Source organism: Tauraco erythrolophus, chromosome 5 (genome assembly GCF_009769465.1).
Source record: "Tauraco erythrolophus isolate bTauEry1 chromosome 5, bTauEry1.pri, whole genome shotgun sequence".
NCBI lineage: Eukaryota > Metazoa > Chordata > Aves > Musophagiformes > Musophagidae > Tauraco > Tauraco erythrolophus.
Genome location: NC_141469.1, coordinates 50,759,864 through 50,784,623, shown reverse-complemented (window position 1 = coordinate 50,784,623; position 24,760 = coordinate 50,759,864). Strand labels below are relative to the sequence as shown.

At 39.5% G+C, this 24,760-nt stretch overlaps 1 protein-coding gene across 10 annotated transcripts in view; it reads left to right on the top strand.

Moving 5' to 3' along the window:
* Nucleotides 1-202: 202 nt before the first annotated feature.
* FRYL (FRY like transcription coactivator) overlaps nt 203-24,760 on the top strand; it is a 151,044-nt gene continuing 126,486 nt past the window's right edge. For 6 of the 10 annotated variants that reach the window (XM_086612619.1, XM_086612618.1, XM_086612613.1 and 3 more), the window contains exon 1: nt 203-779. In XM_086612619.1, the coding sequence (XP_086468745.1) occupies nt 602-779 (178 nt within the window). In that variant the 5' untranslated portion in view covers nt 203-601. Of the gene's footprint in view, nt 780-3,668; nt 3,825-4,455; nt 4,511-5,515; nt 5,519-17,719; nt 17,771-24,760 lie in introns of those variants that run through there. The other 4 variants (XM_086612617.1, XM_086612620.1, XM_086612622.1 and 1 more) reach the window with 4 other exon arrangements.

Below are 24,760 nucleotides of genomic sequence, written 5' to 3'. Positions count from 1 at the left end.
GTTATTTCTGCACTTGGTGTTTTCTGGAAGGTGGTTTGAGTATTTTAAGTGGTAAATAACAGCATCAGTGTCTCTGCAAAACAACTTAAACGTTAGTATCTTTTAGCTAGTAGTTAAAGCTGTGAGAATGCAAATGGTTTAAATTGTGGTACTGTTAGACACTTTGTTTATAAAGCTGGTGCGCAGACTTTGATAAGTGTTATCTTTCAAATGCAGATGAACACTCTCTGTGCACTTCATGAAAATTAAGAGCTATTGAACTCTGTCAGATAGAAATTTGAAAATACACCGTGCATTTTATTAGCTCTTAAATTTGTCGCAATGCTAAATAGAGCGTCTTCTAGAATAGCGGAGTTTAGTGTGCCTTGGTTACTATGTAGGCTTGTTGTTGTTTGGTTTTCTTATCGGTCCGTACAGTGAGACGTCTTTAAAATCTGCCGTGGAGCAGCTGGCAGCTGACGTTGGCACCACCCAGGTCCAACGTGACATCACTAGAAGTCTACCTCGGTGCTCAAGGAAGTTGATGTGGGAGCTGTGCTCCGTATCGTGTGGCTAAACTGCTGAATTTAGTAAACTCTGAGAACTCAGAGGGCATGTAAAAATGGAATTCCTGAAAAAAATTGTTCCCACTGTGGTTTCTGGAGATGTGGTTCCGGATGTTGGGAGTACTGCCCGTGAAAGCTCCCCAAGGCTACTGAAGATGAGACGTGTGAGACTGTTTTCATTAGGACAGACAATAGATGAAGACGAGGAGACGCACGTTTTACATCCTGATTACAGTATGTATCCATGTCATCAACCTGGTAAAAACTGATTACTAAGCTTTTTCTTCAGGTAACTTTTATTTGTCTAAACTGATGAATTGATTCTAAAAGGCCTTTTTATTAGAATGGGTATGATAATGGTGTCTTTAGTTTTAAAGCAATTTTATCATTGACACAATCGTGTTTGTGACCTATTTGAAAGCAATTTTACAGGATTTTTAACGTGCTCCTTGTCTTTGCATGCCTCTGTGACTTTTTCCCCTTTTTGGGATAAGCATCCCTATTTAAGTTTTTAAATAATATAGTAGCTGTGGTTAGGCACTAAGAGTTTTCTAGATAGATATGTGCTGCACAGAGCTCTGACTGCAGTGCAGGGTTCAAGTTTTGTGCCACCTTTTCTTTCCCTGTTTTTCAAATCCCCCAAGTTTTCCAAGGCTTTCATTTTAAGAGTTTTTCATTTTAAAAGCACTTATGCTTTCCTTTTTTAGTCTTTTGAAGATTACAGATTTTTAAAATAAACAAAATATATAAATTAAAGTAGTCAAGTGAAAACGTGGGTGTTGTATAGAGAGATTTTAACTTAACACTGGTAAGCTTGCTTGTATGAATATTTTTAAATTTTTTTTTCTCCTACCTGTAAGTGTCTAAATTTTACAGTGTATTGTGCTAATAAAATGAAGTAGAATGGGTTAACGTTCTTTTTCAGATAGTTCAGGCGGATGGCAATGGAAAATCCAGTTGTGGGGTTTTTTTTTTCTCTTTGCTTTCAGCTAAAATAGTAAGGTCTTGAGCCTTTATGGTTTTGAATCCTGATGGCTAGCAGATATGCAGTTTTTTACTCTCTGCTATGTGGTGGCTATTTTCAGGAATTAGTGTGGCCTTGAAAGTTTTTCCCGTATGTGTCTAACTGCAGAGGTAGGACATGATGCCATCAGTTTTACTGAGTGGTGAATTTATAGCCTTAACTATAGAATTAAGGTGGTGGTGATGGTGCGAGCAGGGAAATTCCTTGGAAATACTTTTCCTAGCCTTTCTGATTTTACTATAAACCACTTTTCATTTTTATTTATTTTTTAATGTGTCAGGCTGAGTAGTGTTGGCAGCTAGGGAAAGCAGAGACAGTTCTGTTTTGTTAAACAATTGCTCCTGTGTGTAGCAAATTAGAAAAAGTTAATGTTGTAATGGTATGGACTATTGAAGACTTCTTACAGAATAAGGTCTGTTAAGACTGTTAATTGCCTATATACTTGAAAACTCTGATCAGAAGCTCATAGTGTCTGAAAGGGTAATGCTCTCTTGGCCAGGTTCATGTCCTCATTTAACTTGAGTTCTGTAGAGCCCTGAAGTTTATAGTTGAACATCACTGCAATGTGCATAGTTTAAGTATCTCCATAGGTGTATCTCATCAGTTCTGCTTTTATGCTGTATTATTGTTTCTTTATAGCTCTCACTCTTAAATATTTTATTTCAAAAGTTATTCAGAACAAATAGAATTGGTTTTGTGCCAGGTTAAAAGAAAATGCTATAAACTGAAGTTTGTAGTTAAAATAGATGCCTTCATCTAACTTTGTTCGATGTTTTGTCAATAGTTCAAGGAAAATAAACATCAAATACGCCAGTCCTACTGTTGAAGAGAAATTCTTTTTTTTCTCATTAAGTATTTGCAAAATGGTGATTATTAGGAGTGATTTTGTGGAAATCAGTAGTGTCTGATTAATATCATTTAATGGTGTGATATCATCATTTGCAAAATGCAGACTTATAGTCTGTTCTGGGATCATGCTTTTACAACAGCAGATAGTAGCTGAATCCTCTTTAAATTATCTGCTTATTTCTATTTTTGTATCTTGGTAATGGAATGAACTGCTCTGCTGGAATAGAGCAAGAGAGCTACTGTGTTTTACCAGTTGAGTATGCTGCAGAAGGCAGGTGTCCACAAAACAGGTAATAAAAAACCAGAATGATTTAGAAAAAAAAAAAAACAACCCAACCTCTAAATGCTTACTTGCTTAATGTCAGCAGATGTGGTGTTAATGCACCAGTGAATGTAATATAATCAAGTTGTTCAGGAACTCAATAGGTTTTTAAAGCTAAGGTGGTTTGTGCTGTAGCCATGGTTAAATTTGAAAGTCGGTGTTTGTTTTTTTTTTCTTTATCCTTGCTGTTCCTTATTGCTGCTGTTTAGGCTATGTTTTTGTGTTAATGAGAATTTAGGTGAAAGAGTCTGACAACTGTTTAAAGTATAAAAGTATTTTAGAAGGTCTTAAACCAACCAACCAACCAAATATATTCCTGGCATGCAAAGCATAAAAGTATTATTTTGATAATACTACTTAGTTGGGTTTGCATATATCTGACCTAAATATTTTGTGTGGAATTCAAGTGATGAGATTTTTTTTTTTAAGGATTAAAACATTTATCAGTATTGTCTTTCAAATTGTTAACTCAATTAGTATATACTTTGTTTCATAGCCAAAACCAAGACCTTAGACATATGCACTGTGACACATCTTTTAAAATATGTAGCTTCCGTCAGAATGGTTTGAAGTGTATTTTAGAAATCTTTCATAACTGTCTTTTTAAATTTATAAGATTATTAGAACTCTAGAAAAAAAAATCTCACTCACTGAAGTATTTGCATATGATTGTATTCATCACAACATTTAATAGATGTTAGTAAGTAGTTCTTTTAAATTTGCTGTAGCATTTAAGAGTTGACATGGATATGTTCTCAGTTTTGAAAATTTCCATCTCAAAAAAGCTACAATCCAAATCAAACATAGAAAGATGAGCTTGGAAGATCCAGAGGAAGTATTTTCATGTACCAAAAACTCCATACAAATCTGTACATGTACAGACACATCCACAAACTATTTCATATTCTCCCTTCTGCTGTTTGTAGCATTAAGGAAGGGGAGCGCCATGACTGCTCTGTGAGAACTGGCAAGTGGCAGCTGTACCTGTGGTGGGTGAAATGTGCACTTCTGTGGCAGGTCTGTGCTTCGGTTACGTGTGAGGCAGGGGAGCTGTTAATGTGGAATGGTCTTAATGGCCAACCGTGTAAGTCAAATCTGCAATAACTGCACAAGAGATGTTAAATTTATCAGTGATGTGAGTTTTCTTATTGCTCGCCGTGTCCACGTTATTTCTGCATATGGAAAACATCTCCTTTGCTTCCCTTCAAGTGCCTTTGCTAGGGGAGCAGAAATAAGCCTACAGAAGTGGTTTTGATGGTAAAGAAATGAGTAATCGAGTTATAATTGCCTCAGGGGCTAACAGCAGGGGCTGGATAGACATAAACTGCCTCCCTGTAATACCAGCAGCTCTGCAGGGCGTATTCAGATCCATGTTGCATCTCTGATCAGCCTTGTACAGCAGAGGATGACCAGGAGGCCCAGCATCTGTCTGGAAGAAAAGTCAATTTCTTTACCCAAGTTGAGTTTCTGTTAAGGAAGACTGGAGGGGTTACTGGGCAACTAAGTACCATGGCTTCCCCCCCCACTCCCAGTCTCTGTTTGCTTCTGGCTTAAGTTCAGAGGCTGCTCCGTAATACTGTTTGGGATCCAGAATGCCAATTACATAAAAATCTTTAACCCTCTCTCCTGTTTTCTTATCACAGCAGATAACATTGTTTTGCTTGAGTAATGCCCCAGGAAATTGTTCTATGTATATTTTCCATAAGAACTAATAAGAAACCTTTCCTAAGGGCCTCTGGAACCTGCCCTTGAAGCTCTTTGCAACAGAAGGTAGGGAAAAAGGATTTTTGTTCAAATTTTTCAGTGTGGTTTTACAAGTGGATCAGGCTGCTCTAACAGTTTGCTGCCAGTAGAAAAGGGCAGTGTCGCTCCCAGCTGTGCAGCCCTTCTCTGTCTTCTGCTAAGCACTGGTGTGGCCTTTCTCTCAGCTGGGTCATTTCACAAAGCCAGGAGAAAATGTTATAGTGTTTTTGGGGCAGTATTTTTGAGATGAAGTGGTAACAGGAGTCAACTCACTGAGAGGGCCTTTCTGGTCAGTAGCAGGGGCAGCATTGCATGTCTTGCCATCACCAAAAGTAGCACTCACCTTGTGGATATCCTCTGCTTTAAAAAAATTGATTTGTGGAAAATGAACTCTTTAATATTTCAGATGGAAACACAAGCATCTCTCTTTTAAGTGCAGTGACGATATGTTTTATTATTACTGCTTATAAGCAGATACAATGACAATTGGGTAAATGTTTAAGTAAGGCATTTGCTTAAGATTGAGTCAATAACAAACTGAAATGATGTCCAGCAAGTCTTTTTAAAAGTAAGCCTGAGTGCAAAGAGAGTATGTGTCTGACTTGTTCATTTAACCATTAATATGGAAAATCGACTATAGTTATATTTAATTGTTAAAAAAATACTGTATGGCTTAGTTCTAGGAGATATCTCAAATACGATTTTTTTTCCCTATTTTTCAGAGATCTTATTTTTAAAACTTGTGTTATGTTCTTGGCTGTATGCCTAAAATGCTTTTACTGTAGTTGTCTTGGGGTTTCATCTGAAGAATAAGCATGCAGGAATTTACATTGAATATACTTTTTTCCTTTATTGTTTGGGGGCTTTTTTCTCCTTTTTTTTCCTTGCCAAACCTTACCTTTACCTCATGCCAAAGAGTGACAAATGGAACTTAGTACTTCATTCAAGGTGGGTGTCAGTGCAACTCAAACGTACATCTAGAAGGGCCTTTTCTTCATACCTGACAGCTACTCTCATGAATTTCATAAGGAGGTAGTTTATTTGTTTTCTTCTGAGATATGGTGAACAGAGCTTACAAAACTTTTTTTTTTAATGCTGTTGGTCACTTAATAGATTACTTCTGCATCACATTTGCAGGGAGTTATGCAGCTTCTGGACTTCAAGCACTGAAAAGGCTTTCTGAGGCTTAAGTATGTTAGTATAAGGTTTTATATGACAGCTGAACCAATGTAATGGTTAAATGCTGCAAAAAGGAGATTGTACCCTTCTGTCTATATAGTTGTCTTGTATATTCATTTGTGGTGGTCCTGGTGCATGTCTGTCCTTGGTGAGACTGTTCAATTTGCTAAACCAAGAAGAAACCCCCCTCCCTTCCCAATACCAATGGATAGGCAGCGAACTGAAACGCTCTGAGAAAGAACCGACACTAAATTTAGGAATTGAATGTCAGAAATCCTGGTGTTTGGGCTTTTTTTCTGTTCTTGTTGTCTTTCTGTTTTGCAGACCATAAGCTGACAAGTCAGAAGTAATGAGAACTCCAGTTTATTAAGGAAAAAAAACCAGAGGTGAAATTGGACAATACTTAGCTGCAAATGTTCTTTAAAACATTATCTTTAGACTGATTCTTGAAGATAATGCAGTTAAAACTTAGAAGGGGAGATTGTAAGTTAAGCAAATATCTCTTTATCTTTCCAATCCACAATTTACACTAAGATAGTTGAGAGGGACAAAATACAGCTTTTGACTTGAAAGGACAGGGAGAGAGAGGTGATAGTATGGGGAGAATAAGAGACAATTTAGCAGAGCCGGAAAAACAAGCAAGTCTTCAGAAGATCCTGCAGTAGCCGATTAAGGGGAGCTGTGAAATGCCGAAGTAACAAGATAGGAAGAAACTCATTGCAAAAATAATTATATATGCTACTGTAAAACCATTCTGTCTACGATATGTGGCTAATGCAAGGACATAAACGTATTATTTAAAATTCTTTGTGTCTAAATTGTCTACGGGTCTTGACAGCAATGTTTTGAGAGGGAGAGAAGGGTTTAGCATATTGTTCCTTTTTGATTCATACTGTAGATCTCGTGTAGAACAAATTTTAAAACGTATCTGTGACGCTGCCATCTATCTGTATTCTATAATGTCTCTGCAATCCAAGGTAGAGTCTTACTGTAAGAGGCTGGACAGTGTATAAAATTGAAAATTTGGCTTATTTTTAAGGAGCCCTATTCCTTTAAGTAAAAAACTGTTATCCTTTAAAACACATTAAAATTGATCACTGGACTGAAAAATCCAAAATAACATCTCCCTAATGCTCAAAGTGTTTCCAAGTTCAATACAGTATTTACCAGCAGGGTTAAAACAGGAGTTGGGTATGAAGATGCCATGCTAGTGACATCAGCAATTCAGATTTAAATTAGAAAAAGATTATAGTTTGAACATTTTGTTAAACAATTCTTCACCTTTTAGTTGAAAAGGAAAAGAGTCTGTGTTTAAAATGCAGAAGTTATAGATGATCTAACAAGTCTTAATCTCCTCTAGGGGTGTTTTTTCTGTTTCTAATGAAAACATGAGTTGTAAATGGAAGAGGCAGATATGACATGATGTTTTTCAGTAATTCATGATACTTTTCATGGCTGCTGACAGTTTGTGTTGGCTGCACTTGTTAGCTGTTTTATGTCTTAATTTGTAGACTTCCATGTTTCTAGTTTCTTTTGTTTTAAGGTCTTCAGGAACAGAATGATTCTTACCCTGTTAGTGCTAACTTTATATGTGTTCATTCTAAAAAGTATTATGTGGATCCAGACTGACGGAGAATAATTTCAACCATCTTAACCAAGGGCTACTCTGAAAAGCCTTTCCATTTTCAGTAAATGGCATTCTTTGTGTCTCCCACCTAGCACTGAATAACCTTTAATTGTGCTTCATGTAAGGAAGTATGTAAGGTATGAGTGCCACCTTCAATTGGGAATATGTTTCCTCAATAAGTAAGTGCTGTTGAAGAATACCTATGATTTAGGAAGTAGTATTCGTGGCCTCAGCTGTTTTACTTGTATATGCATCTTCTTGCTTTCCAGCCAAGCAAGCAGAGACTTTCCCAAACAGAGAGTTCTTGACTCATGCTTGGAGGTTTTTGGTGTTTGTATTTACATATAAAGGAACGATTTTAAGAGAAATCCGAATGCACTACTAATTTGAAGAGCTAGGTGAAATGTTCAGAAAACCTCATCCCTTTAGCAATGGTACCTTCTAACGGGATTGAGTTCCTGTCTGTGGCAGTTTTTCACGAGATGCTCTGGATGTTCAGGACTTGGCATACCCTCACTTTCTAAGCTGCGTGATACCCCATGTACACTACATAAATAATAATAACTCTTCAGCTCATTCAGACCAGTGAGGTCTGTTGTGACAAGCATCGATGTTGAACCATGATTGCCTGAGAGTCTTTCATTGCTGATTGACAAGACCAATATGACCTTTAGATACTTCAGCATCAGGATGCTGTTGCACAGTCATATTAGACATGGACCCAAAAATGTCTGGTATCCCTTGTCATCTTTTAAGATGCACTGGGGTGAGCTTTGTCTCAGTTACTTCTTTGAGAAGATGACTTGTTGAAGAAAGAATGTTTTTAATTTGGAAGTATTTTCTAACTTGAAAGCAGGAAAAACAGGAAGTAAAACACATAAAAGCAGCTCATGACTTGTATAAAAATACTGTATTTCTCCAGTATGTTGTTTTCTGTTGGATAGAATTAGTTTTAAAGTATTTTTTCTTTATTATTTGTTTGAGGTTTCCATAAGCTCTTATTTCGTGGAAAGAGCAGTGTAGAACTGAGTAGTTTAATTTGCCCAGAAGTTGATGAAATTATACCATATATATTTGTAGGTGGATTGTATGTTCGGAAAGTCAACATGTTTGTGTTAATTACTCAAATAAATTGTCAGTATGCCAGCGCTCTATGAAGAAATAACATGACTGACAAATAGAGAGCAGGCAGTTCCATGAATAGAAGAAGTCTAAGCATATTCTCCATTTACCTGAACGTGTTTCTACCACCTGATTTCAGTTCTGCATTTTTCTTTAACGAGTAGGGATGGCGGTGTAGTGATACTACCTCTTTCCATTTCATCTGCTCTGCCAGAGGCAGGTGCTGGGATGGAGAGCAGCGTGTGGCATCACAAGTGAAGTGATGAGCTTCGTAGCTGCTAGGTGGTCTCTGCCAGTGCTGGCAGAGGTGCATCTGCTGGCTGAGGCTACTTTGTAGTCCACCAGCTAAAGCACTTCAGGGAACTTTGTGCTGTGGACTTTATGCAGAATTTCCAGACAAATGTAGGTTTGTTGTAAAGTTTTAGTGTGTGTTAGGTGTTTGGTATTTGTGTTTAGCTGCCTTTGAGCATTTTACTACTTCTTGTTTTCTCCCATCCTGACTTTTGTTTTTGTTTTTCTTGCTTTTCTTCAATGTAACAGCATGCTTGCTGAGGATAGAGGTTCAGAAACAACACTCATGTGAATTGTGTTAATTCTGACTTGCAAATCAATGTGTATGTATTAATTTTAACAATTTTAAAATATTTTTAAACCTTTTTTGGTCTTAAAAGCATTTGCATTTTGTGCTCCTGCTTCAGGTTCCTACAAGAATATGTGGTGTTTCACAGAGATGGGAAAGGTGTAAAATTTGTTTAAATCCTGCTAACTAAAGCATTAAAAAAGGCACCGTAATAAAACATTTGCTGTCTTTGGGGTGAAGAAATATGCCAATTTAGTTCAACTGTGAAGAACACCATGTTAATGCTATTATTTATTTATGATATTGGGCAACGGATCTCCTTGTGCTCCTGCCCTGTGTGACTGCAACATTCGGAATAGCAGTTTCAGGAGTTGAAACCTCGAGAGAATATTGCCTGTCTGTGCTTTGCCCCTGCTCGGTTTCCTTCTCCTGCCTGTAACTACAGCTTTCAAAGTCCTTGTACTGTGTGTGCAGAGCTTGTAAAACTGCTGCCAGGATAGGGCTTTAAACCGTGGTGGAGTAAGTTGGTAGGCTTATGCTTGTGAGGAGGTTTAGCAGAGACACCTGAAGTGGTTCCGCCTTGTGACTGCAGTCCCCCATCCCTCTGCCTCCCGTTAGCACTCTGTGGCAGAATGTCATGGTTTGATGTGGGGGGGTGTGGGGGTTCTGGTGGCAGGAGAGGCACTTTGTTCCCTGTGACCTCCCTGGTTTTGGAACCGGGTTAGGCTTGGTTCTGGCCACCAGATCAGACTCCCATCTCCCTTGGGATTGAGCCAATCAGCGCCTCTGCGAATTGCCTTATTTAAGTTGGGACAAAGGAACCGGAAAAGGTGCTTTGCCCAGGAGCGAGGAGAGAAGGGAGGAGGGCACTGCCCCTGCTCCCTGGCTCCCGGCCAGGCAGCTGCCTGCGTCGGGCTGGCGCCGCCCACTGAGGATGGCGGTGGCAGAGCTGGCTGGGGAACTTGGGGAGCACCCCACTCCCGGGGTGCCCACTGGGCTGAGTTCACCCAGAGAGTACTGAGATCTGAGAGAAACGGCTGCATCGACAGCAGGTCAGTGAGGATGGAGCAGGAGGAGGTGTGCCGGAGCTGAGTTTCCCCTGCAGCTGGTGGTGAGACAGCAGGCGGCCCCCCTACAACCAGGACGGCCTTAGTGGCGTAGAGACCCACTTGCAGCCCATGGAGAGGAGATGCCTGAGCCTGAGGACGGTCGTGTTGGGACGCATGACAAGGCAAAGAGGCATCTGGAGTCTGCGTGACGACTCATGCTGGAGCGAGTGGCTACAACTCCCTAAGAATCCGAGACTGTGGTAAAGCCCACACCGGAGCAATCTGTGGGGAAGGATTGTTTCCTGTGGGCTGGACTTAACGCTGGAGAAGTTTGTGGATTTTTCCTTGTGAGTAGGGGATCCACTGAAGCAGGGGAAAAGGGTGTAAGGACTCCTCTTCCTTTAAGAGAGGAGCGGCAGTAACAGCGTGGAATGAACTGACCTGCACTCTCCCAGTCCCTGCCCCCTGCGCCACTGGGGGGAAGAGGCAGAGCTGGGAGGAAAATGAAAGGGGCGGGGGGGGGGGGGGGGGGTGTGTGGGGAGAGGAAGGTGTTGGTTTTGAGATCTGGCTTTGTTTCTTTTTATCCTCTCACATAACCGGTTTTGTTTCCCTTTGTCCTTTTAAGTAACCATCAATAAATTGTTTTGCTTTTAAGAAAGCCACGTCTGTTTTGCCCGGGACCATGGTTGGTGGATGCTCCCTCTGTTCTTGTCTCGACCCTCAGTCCCTTTATTATATTTTTCTCCTCTCCACTTTACTGGAGAAGGAGAGACTGTGTGAGTTTTAGTTGCTGGATCAGCCTAAAATCACGACAGAAAACCAGCCATAATCCGCATTACGCGGGGCTGTAAAGTGCCTTCATGTATAAACAGAGGTGGGCTGCAGGCTGCCAATGACAGTGACTCAGGACTTATGGTAGAGGCAGGAAGGCAGAAATTTATCTCCTGGTGCAAGGCAAGGCAAATAAGCGAGTACCTTCAGCTGCTGTGGGAGTCTAGTGGGAGCCTGTAGCTGAGAACGTTTTCTACCCAAGTACTATTGCACTCGTGAGGCTTAAGAGACTTGGGACTTCTGTGTTGAGTTTACTCCTATAGCTAATTGACTTTCCTTTTTTTTTTAAGTTTTCCTGGATGAGTCATAAACTCTTGGTGTTTTTCTCTCCCAGTGCTTCCTATAGCGATAGAGTAGCTGATCTTCACGTAATGCAAATATGATGTCTCCTGTAAAAGTGGTACAGACGTCCAGCAGCTTGGGAGGAGCAACAAAAATAGAAACATAACTGATTCGTAGCAGTTGTCTTAAGCCCTTGTAGGGTAACAGAGTTAAGCCTTTCCCTACTCTATCCATTTAAACGCCCAGCAACTAAGCTGGGATTTTCCATGTAGCTCTGTGACTGTTTCCAGGTTCAATTTAAAGGATTGGTGAAAACTGGAGTGCTGGTTTTCCAGAACCAGTATGTTGGTACATTAATGCCAAAGCACAGTGAAGAGGCTGACATGGTATGGAATCAGGCAAATCAGATCTTAGGGCAGTTATTTCAGGTTGCCCAGCACAGACAGAACCATACTAATTTGGCTTTATACCTTTAAGGTTCATTTGCAGTTGTGGAAGGTCAAAATTAAGCATCTGAGAGAGAATAAATCATTGAGTTCTCCAGAATTTTAACTACAGAGATGCCTGTGAAAATCAACAAACTCTGATTTGTCAGGTTCATGAGATAATAAATACAATAACAACTACAGGTTTGTGTCACTTTACCTGTCTCATTTCTGCTTGGAGAGAGGTTGGTTAAATATCATCTCAGAACTGCCTGCTGGGTCGTTTGAAATGTTTTACCTTTTTATTACTGGTTTGTTTCCTTGTGATCTTGTGATGTTTGCTGATCTGGAAAGCTGGGTTTTCAGGAAGGGCCAGATTGAAATCTCGTTTAGTCTATATCCTTATGGAGTTGGTAAAGTCTTTGTTAAACTACCTTGAAAGCAGTTTGATTTTTTCAGGATTTAATTATTCTTTCAAGTCATGGGTGATTTTTATTTTTATTTTTTTAAAGTGGGATTACTATTCAATCAAGATAATGTTAACTTACTGAAAAGTTAAATATTAATAGTACCCTATTTCATCTTACTCAAAGACTAGGTTCTGCAAAGAGCTGTGCATCTTCAGTGTCTTTCCAAACTAGTTGGGAAACTTGGTTGCAATTTACTTTAAATGGGAGATATTAGTCGTAGTTCTTTGCCTGAATGCATTTTCTGTCAGTCCGTATCATCCTGAAAATGAATGTAGTAGGACTGAAAACCTCAAAGAAACTTTTGGAAGCAGCAGTGACTGCATGTTTTTTACATAACTTAAAAGAATGCCTTTAGCTGTAGTTTTTAAATGAAATATTTATGCTGGAATGATTAATGCAAATTTTTTTTTAGAGGGATAAGGAGACAAATCATATTCTGTTATCTCGACCATCCCAGTAGAAAAAAGCAAGAACTATATTGGGGGGTTGGGGTGGGGGGAGTAGGTAGTATGATATGAATATTCTCCTAGAGAAACAGAACTACTGTAGAACTGGGGAATAACACTTTAAATGGGAGGAAAAAAAAAAACCCCAACTAAAAATCTGTAATGTTCTCTGTGAAACATAAATGAATGACATATAAAATGTTATTTATTTGTAACTTAAAAGTAAACTTAAATACTGCTCTTTTAAGATAACGTACTTAGCAATATCTTAGTCATGAAAATCCCCCTACCTTTTCATCCTGTAGAGATGAAGCTGAAACAGCATTGTGTGAACCATGTTAAATAATATTTTTTTTTTAGTTTCACATATTGGTCTTTGCCACAGGCCAGAGCTCTGGCAGTTATAGAAACAGCAGTTATGCACTGCACTTATTTTATGTACCTTGTTCAAACCAGTTGCCAGCGATGTTTCTGGGCAGCTCCAGGAAAATGGCGTGATGCTACTTTAATTAAAGAAAAGCTGGATGAACAACCTCTGCATACACGTTTGTTGTGAATGTATTGATCCTAGTAAGTATAGTGATCCTTTTAGAAATGTTTTTACTGAATTCCTAGTTCAAATAAAGAAAAGGAAACTCCTGTCATCTGTACTACAGCACCACAGTATCTGATCTCTTATATTGCTTGGGCCCTGCAGCTACTTGCAACACCCAGTGCAAATCTTCCCTGTTCTGTACTTCTGGGCTTACTGTACGTGTGCTGAGTATCACATCTACAAGGTATGCATTCTTGAAGTGCTGAGTTGACTTTGCTTGTGTAGGTCAAGTGTGCTATGAATGACCAGTACCACGGATGGATGGTCTAATACTTTCTAGAGCCACTGGGCTTACTGTGCATGAATCTCGTAATGAATGCGTAGGTCTACTTGCAGCCTGAAGTCTGCAGGCATACGTCGCTGAAGCTGTTTAAGCAGTTTGCTTCTAGCCATCCTCTTTACTCAGAGGTTTTCATATCTGAGCAAAAAGCATGGTGTGGACTGGACACTTGCATTAATCATTTTAGTCGAGTGCAAACAGCTTACGTTTGCGGATTGTGCACTTCTGCTTTACTGCATCTACAGTCCTGTTCTTGTCTTCTTCTTTTAAGAGCCTCCTGATACCAGTGTGCTCATTCACACATACTTCACCTTAACTCTTGAGAAAGTATCAAACCCACAGGCTTTATAGTAGGCTGCTCCCTTTAATAGTGAAATCTACAACCAGTCCAGAATCAAAAGGTATGCAAATATTTGAATCAGTATATAAACTACGTATTTATTAGAATTCTGTAAGGTGCAGCCTACAAATGAAAGCATGCACAAATCCTCAGTTTCAGAGTTTCTTTTTGGGTTGCTTTTCTTACCTAAACCAGCTCCAGATCAAAGCTATTGGCTTATAGTTTAATGCAAGTGCTTTCTTTTCCCTCTTCTCTCTGGGTAGTAAAATAATAATCTTTGAAAAACTTCCCATATAAGTACTCCAAAGTGATGGATATTTTTAGAGTTTTTCGGAGTGGAGATACTTGTTGCTCTGAATTTTAAACACAGTGTACTTTCCAGAAGTCAGTTTCGTTTTCCTGTCTGAAAATGCGAAATGGGAAGAGAATCCATGATGTAAATGACACTTCTGCACACAGTTTTAGAAATACATGATGATGATCCCTTATAACTCTACACGATGAGTTTTATTGGGCTCTTCTAAGTGAATTAGCCTCTTCTGTGCTTGGCAAGGTTCAGAGGCTTGTAATCCATGGTTTTTCTTTCCTGCTTTTACTATTCATGTTTTGATTAAAAATAAAAGGTGACATTTTAAACTTGTTGGTTTATCCTGAAATCTCCTCTTTATTCTAGTATCTGGTAGGTTATTTCATTAACTCAATTCAAAGGCAAAACAAAACCCAGAAGTCCAAAATTGAGGTAGTTGTCATCTATACATCTTTGATTACAAAAGCCTGTAAACTGAGTTGTGAGGAAGAAGAAACGTTGGGTGGCTTGTGTACAGTTGTGTAATGAGACAATGCTTATTACACTATGCTTATGTGATAGTGCTATGATACTGACAGGTCCATTACCCCTCTTGTTAAATGGACTTGTACTGGTATTGTAAATTTTTTTTTGAGGCGGGAGTAAAAGTTTTTGGTATATACCGTTCTTAAATCTCGTAAATTAATGATGTCCATTGAATAAAACTTTTTATGTCTGTGCATATATGTATAAAGATATACATATTAAGTATATTCATGTAGCATTAAAATATTTTTCATGACAAAATATTTTTGTTTCTAATATTACATGTTTCTTATCTTAATTCTACTGTAATCATCAGAAGGAAAAGCTTATACTCTTTGTACCTACAGTTCTCAAAATATTCTTAACATCCTAGAAGCTCTTAATGGGCTAATATTTTCTATTGAGCTAACTGAATTTAGAATTAATATCTAGTATCCTTGAGGAAGCCCTATTGATGGTGACCAGTGGTTGATATTATAAATAAATAATAGTGCAACAAAATCTCAGATGCTGTGGGGAAAAGCTGTGTAACTTGCTTGGCTAAACACATCAATATCATCAATAAATGCAAATTCTTCAAAATATTTCCTAGCATTCATTAACTTTTCAAACACTGCGGTACATAAATACTGACAGCTATTCTGTTTGTTGAAACTCTTCTTAGCAGAACTCAAGGAGGTGAAACATTGAGAGTAGTATTTCTGGGAGTTTGGGGTTTTTTTTTAGTATTTCTCCTGGGGTTTCTGGGATGATTGTTTTTTAATAAGTTTCTAGCGCTAATAATTTTGAAAGATAAAAGCAGAGGAGGGAGGAAGAGCAACTACAAAGAACCCAAAGTGTGTTTTAAAACGTCATTATTTTTGAGGTGCTTGGGAGAGTTGGCTCATGATTTTGGAATGCACGCTGTTAACAAGGATTCCTTTGAAGAACTCTGTGTAGCCCAGTGTTAAAGGCAGTCAGAGACCAACCATAATTAATACAGTCTTTCAAATTAGTGGTGAAATTCATCAGCCAGTTCCAAAATCTGACCTTTATATCCTACTCATAACAAAATACAACCTCTGTTATATCTTATTTAGTAAGAGGAAAAAGGAATGCTTGAAGTATAACTTTGAAAATATTAATGACAGAAGTGATGAAAGAGGAGTATGAGGTAATTGGAGGTACTACAGAGGCAATATTACCTGAGACAGGTTTATGAAAGAAAGTTTGATGCAATGTCTCAAAGAATTACGCTGTGTAGACGCACATTCGGTACCCTGTCTGGGAAGAAACATAAAGGACTATCTGGATATAGGTAGTAATTTCATGTCATGTTATAGAAAAATGTTTTTTGCGTCAGGAAATTGGGATTATTTTTAATCTATGAAAACTGAGTGATCACACCACTCTTTCTTAATAAAACTGTGCATCTCCTGACTGGGTGTAGGACAGCAGCTGTTCCAATGGTGGAGCGGGCTAGCGCAGCGACATGCTTCTCCCGCCCTTTCTCCAGCATCCTTCTGCTGGTGTGTCAGATCTGTCATTCAGAACAGTTCAGCTGGACATTGACAGGTCTACGTTACTTCCCTGGTAGTGATGAGCATTTTGTCTTTTGGGGTGGGGTGTGTGTGCAGGTTTAAGACAAAAAACCAACCGAAACTGCAAAACCCAAACCTTAAAAGTATTTGATGTACACCGTTCTTAAATGTTTTAAACTAAAATTATCTGAAGTTGCTTACCTGAGGGCACAGGTCTGATTTTCTCCTCATGGCTGGTTTACTCCTAGTACATGGAGGGGGGCATTTCTGAAACTACGTGGTTTTTTTTTAAAATTAACTTAAAGCAGATTTAGTTAATTAGTGTGCCTCGGACCCATGTGATTAATTTTTGAGTTCGTCTGTATGGTGTGGGTGAAGTTATAGTTTAAATAAACCTAATTAAACTACTGTTAGCAGCCAGTGTCACAGTAATCTCGGTATTCAGTTCCCTCAATTTTCTGTATTTGACTCAAGGGTAATGTGATATGTAGTTGGGTGGCAGTTATGGAAACAAAAGTTGTTTTCTCTGTATCATTTCTTCCTGTTGGTACGCAGAAATCTTTGTGAAATTTTTTAACTGCTTTTGGATTTGTCCATTAAAATCTCAAGACTCTTTCAGATGGGTTTTTGACCTGTGTGAAGATAACACCTCAAGCTGACCACCACCTTTTGATTGTATGTGGTAGCGTGGGCAGAGCGAAGGAGATTGATCTGAAACTGCTTTACCCTGCACTAAGACGGGGGAAGACTATTGATGGGGCGTCTTGCTTTATACCAAAAGAATGGTGGTAAATCCTGAGCCCTGTCTGAAAGTGATGTTGGATTGCATCCCTAGGAATCCAGAAACTTCACACCTAAGATACTTTGTTGTGGCCTTTTAGATGACGCTGAAGCAAACCATGAGAAATGTCAAAATTGTGTTAAGTCCTTTAAAAGATACTAAGAAAAAAAAACCAAACAAACACAAAACCAAACTAAATGGCTGTAGGTGTCAAAACTGAATTGCCTGTGGTTCTCTTGCAGGCATCCAGCCTGGGCGTACTGCTTGTGACCTTCCTGCCCAGGGTTTTTTTTCCACGTTAGAGTGGAAGGCTTGTCGCGCCCTTGGCGCTGTGGGTAGTAATGCAGTTTATTTAATTCACTACGATTTAACAGAGCGGTCGGAGGCGTATTTAAAACTCCGCAAAGTGCAAACAGCCTTTTATAGTCCTTCCTGGTTGTTAATTGAAGGGAGCTGGGCTGCCCAGGGGCTGGTCGCTCGGCCTGTCGGTGTCAGCGGGTGGCATCCCTCGGGAAGAGCCTCGGGACATGCAAAGCGCCTGCGTCCTCGCGCCGTCGGTGCCCGCGACCCCCGCGCTCTGTCGGGCCGGTCCCTTCCCGGAGCGCGGCGGGGACACACGTCGCCGAGGGGGCTGGGGGCGCCGTGCGACCCGCCGGGCCCCCGCGGCCGCCGGAGGGGGCGGGGCCGGGGGCGGGGCCGCGGCCCGGGGGGGCGGGGAGGAGCCGCCGCCCGTCTCCGCCTTCGGCGCGTGCCCCCCGGGCCCTGCGTCACCAGGAGGGCGCGCGGCGGCGGCACGCTCCTCCCGCGGCCGGTCGCGCAGCCGGCGGGCGCCCCGCTCCCGCCCCGGCACCATGCTCAGCCTACAGGATTCCCTCTTCTTCGAAATTAGCCTGAAGTCGCTGCTGAAATCCTGGAGCAGCAGCAGCAGTAAGTATGTCGCTGGCACCGCGAGTCAGAGCGGGTTTTAATTTTTTCTTTTTTTTTTTTTTTTGCATGCGTGCTGTGTAAAAATCATGCGTTAAACCCCAGGTTTTTAGCAGTCCTGTGCGCTGGTACAACTTGGCGTAGCCAGTGTGAGAGGCGAGCAAAGTGCACTGTCTATAGTCATCATGTAAGACCATATATATATATTGTTTTTTTTCATTTTCTTAAGCTGCGGTTGTTTCAGTCTGATAAAGTTCTTTGCACCCTTTGCTGTCCAACAGAGGTGACAGGTAGATGTCGTCTCTGTAGAGTTATCAGGTGCTAGCACTGTGGCTTAGTTCTGCCAAGCTCCAGATGCTCCCTTGAAGCAAAAGCAGTTGTCCTCAGACTGAGCGTTTTCCAGGGGATATTATTTTAGTGCCTCGAACCCATTATTATACCTGCAAAAAGTGCCCACGTTTATCTTCTAAATGGCCTGGATCTAGAGTTTCTACGAAGATTTCGTGTCTTAATTGAACCAATGAAGGCAAGGATGCTGCTCTTGGTAAAGACAACCAGTCTGTCCTCAGCTCACCCCTTCACACATGCTTCAATGCAGGGTCTCTGGTCCGGGAGCTGCCTTGCACTGTGTAGCAGGCTCTGCTACCGTAAGCACAGCAGCTTAATGACAGTACGCCCAGAGGTGATAAAGATGAGGTCATTGTACGTCAGCTAAGTATTTTGTATATCTTAAATTTTTTGTATTTGTAAAAATTAAAAAAAGCCAAAAGCAGGAGGTATCTATTATCTCAGCTTTAAGTCATGTCTCATTAATTGCTGTTTGAGGTGTACTGGGATACAGTTTCTACTCGCCAAACATTCTGTCAGAATACCTCCATTTGGATTTTTGCGCCGATACAGCATTGTTTCAGCTGTCTGTCTCGTTTGAAGGAATTAGTAGCAAGTTATTTATTGTACGGTGTGTTAATCAGTGCTAGGAGAATATGCAGATATTTATTTTGTCCTGATAGCTTTTTCAGGTGTGAGATTTGCTTTTTGCACTAACTGCTCTAATGCGTGTTTTGGTCTAATAACGTCTAGGCTTATGACTTCTAAGTTAAAGCAATAAATATTTCAAAACAGGCATCCTTATAGGTTTTGCTTTTCACTTTGGTTTGTGTCTTGCAGATTAACTGTATCTGTTCCAAATTGTATCTTGTGATAGTACTTGGCAGTTATTAACATTCTTGCTAACCTAACAGAACGGTTTTTTCTAATATTTTTTAGTAGAACTTGACAGTGTCTCATGAAAAGTATTAAAAATACTTGAAGTGGATTTTATTAATGTACATTGTTTCCAAACTAAAGTAAACCATAGGATACATTGTTACAATAAATTCCATCTGCAACTAGGTGAATAATTTCTGTATAGATAAGGAGATGAATTGCAGAATCTAGACTTAGACCATTGTCAGCCGTAATAAGATAGAGAGTAATAATTATAAAAAAGATATCTGAGAAGAGGTTATATACAATGCTACGTTTTCTCCTTTATGTCCTCTGTTATGTAAGCACAACAGAGGAAGATCTTGCTGACTCTTTTCTCAGGAAGTGGTACTTGGATCATCTACCAACAAACTAATTTTCTGTGCTTGCTGATGAGATAGCTGGGCTTTATTTCACTTTTTCCCACTATTGTCACTCCATTTGTGAAGATTGCCAGGATTACGGCGTAGCTGCGTGTCTGCTCTGTAAGCGTGTGAGAGTCGCATTCTGATGGCTTTTCACTGTGCAGACCGGCCAGGAGCAGACCTCTCTGTGCAGCTGGTGATGCCTGGGTTTAAGTGGTGTGATTCACATGGATAGCTTAGTGAAATGAGCAGAAGCAGGCAAGCCAGTTGCCTTTTTCCTAAAATGTTTTCCAGTCAAGTGATGCAGTATGTGCAGAACATGGAATTACGCAATATTTAACTTGAGTACGTGTTTGGAAATTCAATAGATGTGCAAATGCTGAGAAATTACTTGAGAAAGGTGTGGAGTTTTTCCTGTGTTTTCATAAAATTTTTATATGCAAATGCTACTTTTTTATGGTTTATGTGATAACTTCAGAATTTTGTATACCAGAGAACATCAGAGGAGGAGTGAGTATGCTTGCATGCATTTCCATATACATAAAAATAAGCATCTGTAGAGAGTGTTTCAATATACAACAGAAAGGCAGTAAAGCTCCATGAGTCTGGTTGAGGACTTGCTTAGCTGGCATAGTGTCGTTGCAGTGCTGGCTAGGGTTTTGTTGTAGTTGGTCTTTTTTCTTTCAGTAACAACAATGAAGTGACATTCATATGGCCTAGTTTCAGAATGCTGTTTCTGTGCCAACAATTTTAGGCATTACTTCTTTTAAATGGAGTCAGGAGTGTTCTTTTAATCCAACAGTAAAGTGAGGGTATTCTCGCTTAAGAATTATTTGCTTACTGAAGTTGTGGATGTAATGGAGGCTTTGTACTGGCTTGTCCTCAGGTTGCTTGGCTCCATAGTATTTGAGGAAACTTAGTTGCAGTCTTGTAACTTACTGTTCTTAAAGTTATGGTTTCTTTTGTTTACTCCATTGTGGATTGAATATGTGGTCTGTTTAACCATTCTTCTGAGGTTTCTGACTTTGTAGCAAAAATATTCATTCAATTGTTATTTATGTTGATTGGTATGAGAAAGCTCTCATATTTTGTCCATAAAAACCTTTGTTTAAGGTTAAGGAGGTCTGGATGCCATGAGAATTACTTTTAGTAATGCAGTGTATGCATTCAAAACCCAAATGTAGTGTTGCTTACAATGAAAAGCCTTATGTAATGAATACCTTTCTGTAAGATATGACATGCGTTTTAATGAAAACTATGCATGTATTTCTGGGACTTACAGTCTAGACGGGAACAACTGCTCTCCAGTAGACATGAGTGCAACCCATTACTGCTTTCTTAAAAGCTCTTCTGTGTTTCTAATGTTTACTGTATTAATAATCTTCTCTGGTTCAGAAATAATTATTTCTGGATAATAAAAAAGGAACTAAAAAAAATATCTCTTGTCTTTCTAATAATGAATACACAGCCTTCATGCTGCAGCGCTGCAGTTGTAGTGTGTCTGTCTGGTAAACAGAAGGGTACACCTGTCCTGTGGGTAGTCCTCTGTCCTTGAGCTCATCCCTACCTTCTTCTGGTACATCAGTGTTGGAGGTGGTTCATGAGATTTTCTTATCGTCTTGCGCAGCTTGATTCAGAAGTCATGCTTCTGTTTCAAGAGCTTGTACCAGTTAAGAGAACAGGGCTGCTATTAATGGCGAGGTCATTGCCCTCGGCCTCTTTTTGGTAAGGGTTTGTGACAGTGATTTTCAAAGTTACTTAGACTTGTGAGCTTGGGAACAAAGTCATGGCAGGAAAGCAAGCTGTATCTGCCTGTACAGCAGTCGTTTTTGAAAATGTGTTACAAAATCAGAAAGAAACGGAGCAAACTTAAAAGAAAGTGGATTGTTGGAGCTATGGCTGCCAGGTGCTGACAAGCATGTGAAAACTGGAGAGCTGCCTGGCAGATGCTTCTGAATCGTTCCTTCTGTGAATGAAAAAAGCGCTTGCAGTTGAAAAATCGCCTACCCTTCCCATAGGATTCGCTTGACTGAAGAGTACTTCCTCCTTTACCAACCAAAAACGAACTCTTGGCTCTCATGAGAGGTTCTGCTCTGATAATACAGTATTTAACAAGGTGGATGTAATGGATTCATTTTTATCCTGTGGTTTTTGATTTGATGATAGCAACGAAACTGTAATTTAAAGAAGAAAGGTGAGTTAACCTTACACTGCCATGATAGGAACGTATATGAAGAACTGTGGAACAAAAGTTTTGATGCCAGTCTTGTTCTTTGAGAGGAGATGGGGTGAGGTGCAGTGTACGTGGTGTGCACAGCTTTAGCAAAAGAACAGATTTGCTCCTTCTTTTGTGGTTTGCTAGTGGATTGTGCTTTTTAAAAGCGATAAAACTGTAATGTGTTAGTATTTTAGGAATCATTATTGTATGATAAATTTCAACTTGTTTTCCCAGCAACTGTTAAACTGCAAAGAAAAAATCAAACCTGGGGGAAAAAAATGGTCTGAGATGTCACATGATTGCTTCTCCTCCAAACTATCCTTTGAGGTAGCAGTTATCAGTGGCGGTACAGCACCCTAGAGAACTTTCAGACATCTTTTAATGGCAGTTCTATATTCCAGTGGCAAAATCAGTGTTACTTCACAATCAAGAGAAATCTTATTTTAATGAGTTACTAATTTTAGTGCCTTTTTAAACAATAACAGTAATTAAGTATGTACAATATTAAGTAGGGTATTAACTTTATTTCTCCAACATTAAACATCACAAATTATAATAGGTTCAGTCTTTTTGTAGGAAACTTGTTGTTAATTGTAACCTTGGCTTCAAAAAATCATGACAGTTAGTAGTTGTCTTGTATACTGGAACTCCGTAGACTGTCTCCAGAGAATGTACCGATTTATCCTTATGAGTATCTTCCAAAATTGTTTTGACATACTGAAAAGAGGAATTTTTAAATGATAGATGAATCCAAATTTTTTTTAAGTTTTGGAAAAGCTACTGAATTCGACCTTTTTTTTTTGAAAAAAAAAAACAAAACACAACGTATTTAAGTGTACTTTGCGATAGTAAACATACTTACAGATCCCTGTACTGCTGGAGCATCAAGTTTGCTGTAGAAGGGACGTAGTGTTCGTGATAGCTTGTCCACAGCCTGTCAGTTGTCATGGGAAAAAGCAAGTTTTTGTCAGTAGTGAGTCACTCAATAAAGTGTGAATGTGTCAAATTTTTTTTCTTTTGAAGAAAAGGGAATTATGGAGTGTAACATCCATATTTGGCCTTATTTATGAACCAAGGTGGTCTTTGGCCACTTGTGCGGTACATCTCGGGGCCTGTAGGATCATGATAATTTCATTTTCTGATGTATGGTGTGTTGGCATACATTCAATCAAATGAAAAGCTGGTAACGTTCTGTGTAGTAAAATCTGCTATGTAAAGAGAAGATAGCTTTTTTTTATTGTTCTTTTCTTTCTGGGTAGGGTTGAAATAACGAGGTCTATAAATGGATGTAGGCTGGAAAGAGACAAATAGTCTGTAAATAGATTATCTAAACTAGTCAAACCAATGTATTGCTCTGAAGCTGAAGAATACCCAGTGTGTATAAGTGAAAGTTCTGAAGTTGTCAAACTTTTTAGTCCTGCTCCATTAGGTGTGGGTCAGGTGAGCAGGATGAAGATGAGGGAAGTTTCATAAGATGGCTGAGCACATTTTGCCAGAAATGATGGTTTTGCCCCCAGCAGTGCAGCCTTGTCACCTTTTCATCACCAACTGTGGTACTTGCCTAATCCTTTTAAGTGAGCTGTTTTGGGTCATTATATCAGCAGAAATTTTCTTGGGAAGATGGAGACTTTTTTTTTTTGTTGTTAAATTATCCAACTGAATCATCTCAAGACAAGGAGGGTGGAGGTGAGGGCTGGTGTAGAAGGTGTTTCAGGACCACCTGCCTAGCAGTGAGAGGCTGACTGCATCTTTTGGTGTGTGTGTGTGGATGTCTCAACTCAGCTGGATCATTGAGCCTTGCTCTCACATGTATTGCATAGAAACCTTCTTTATATTTGCTCTGCGTGACTGAAACACGGATGTCTCAACTCAGCTGGATCATTGAGCCTTGCTCTCACATATATTGCATAGAAACCTTCTTTATATTTCTTCTGTGTGACTGAAACAGTGTGGTTATTTTTTGGGCTGCTCTTGCATTTGCTGTTGCTAAACATTCATACCTATGTGTAAACTTTTACCCTGCCTTATCTGTTGGATGCCTATGGTTTGTATTATAACACTTTTCGTGTAGATTGGGCAATAAGGGCATGGATACCTGTTAGGGAAGTGTATGTAACCACGTTTTTACCAGTCATAAGTAGATAAGGATATATGATGTTTTGGGCCTTACTTTGGACTTCTTGACACCTCAACATGGAAAATCTTGAACTGTGATTTTTTTTTTTTTAAGATTGTTGTGTGGATTCGTCATATTAATTTTTAAATAAGATGCTTGTGTTTGTATTAAGTACATTATACGTTGGAATATACATTATTTATCTTCATCAGGTATAAATATGCTAGAATGAGCTTTCCTTTGAGGCATTCTTTCTATTAAAGCAATATACTTTTTGCTAAACCCATAACTAGATTCTGTAGTGATTCAATTTGCAGAAGAGGATGCTATTGAAAGGAGAAAATGCCCCAAATGCAAATCACTCTGTCAGCTACTGTTGCTGGAATAAACTGCATGCTCTGCATGGACTTCAGGAAAGCTCCAGATAAACCGATTGCAACAACCCATATCAAATAACCCCGTTTCTGCTGACACTTTTTTTTTTTTTTTAAACTCTAGCTCTGGTGCTTTTGTATTTGAAGGGGAAAAGTTCAGACACTGGAGATTTAATAGCATTTAAGAGATCACTGACAAACCAGTATGTATGTATGTATTTATTTAGAAAGGTGACTGCCAACTTTAGAACACTGTGGAGCAGAACTGTTGTTTGCTATATTATATCCTGTTTGCATGTAGTTGAAGGATTTCCCCTGTATGGAAAGAAATGCTCTTCCTCATTCCTCTGTGAAGAGTAATGATACTAGTCAAAAGGAGCTTTTGAATTCCATTAGGTACTGTGCAAAATAAAGGATGAACTTAAAGAGGAAAAGGCCATTCTAAAGCAAGAGGGCACTTGGAACCTAAAAGACACTGGACCATGCTACTGTAAATATGTGAATTAAGTGTGTGAACTCTTGACGTTCCAGTTGCCTCTGCGAATGTCACCAGCAAAGGTTTACGTTAGTAGATCTGGTAGAAACTTCTTTCTGGGAGAAATTTCAGGGGAGTTCACTGAAGTATGATTTATATAATAGACTGCCAAGCTGCAGTAACAAAAGAAAATAAGATTC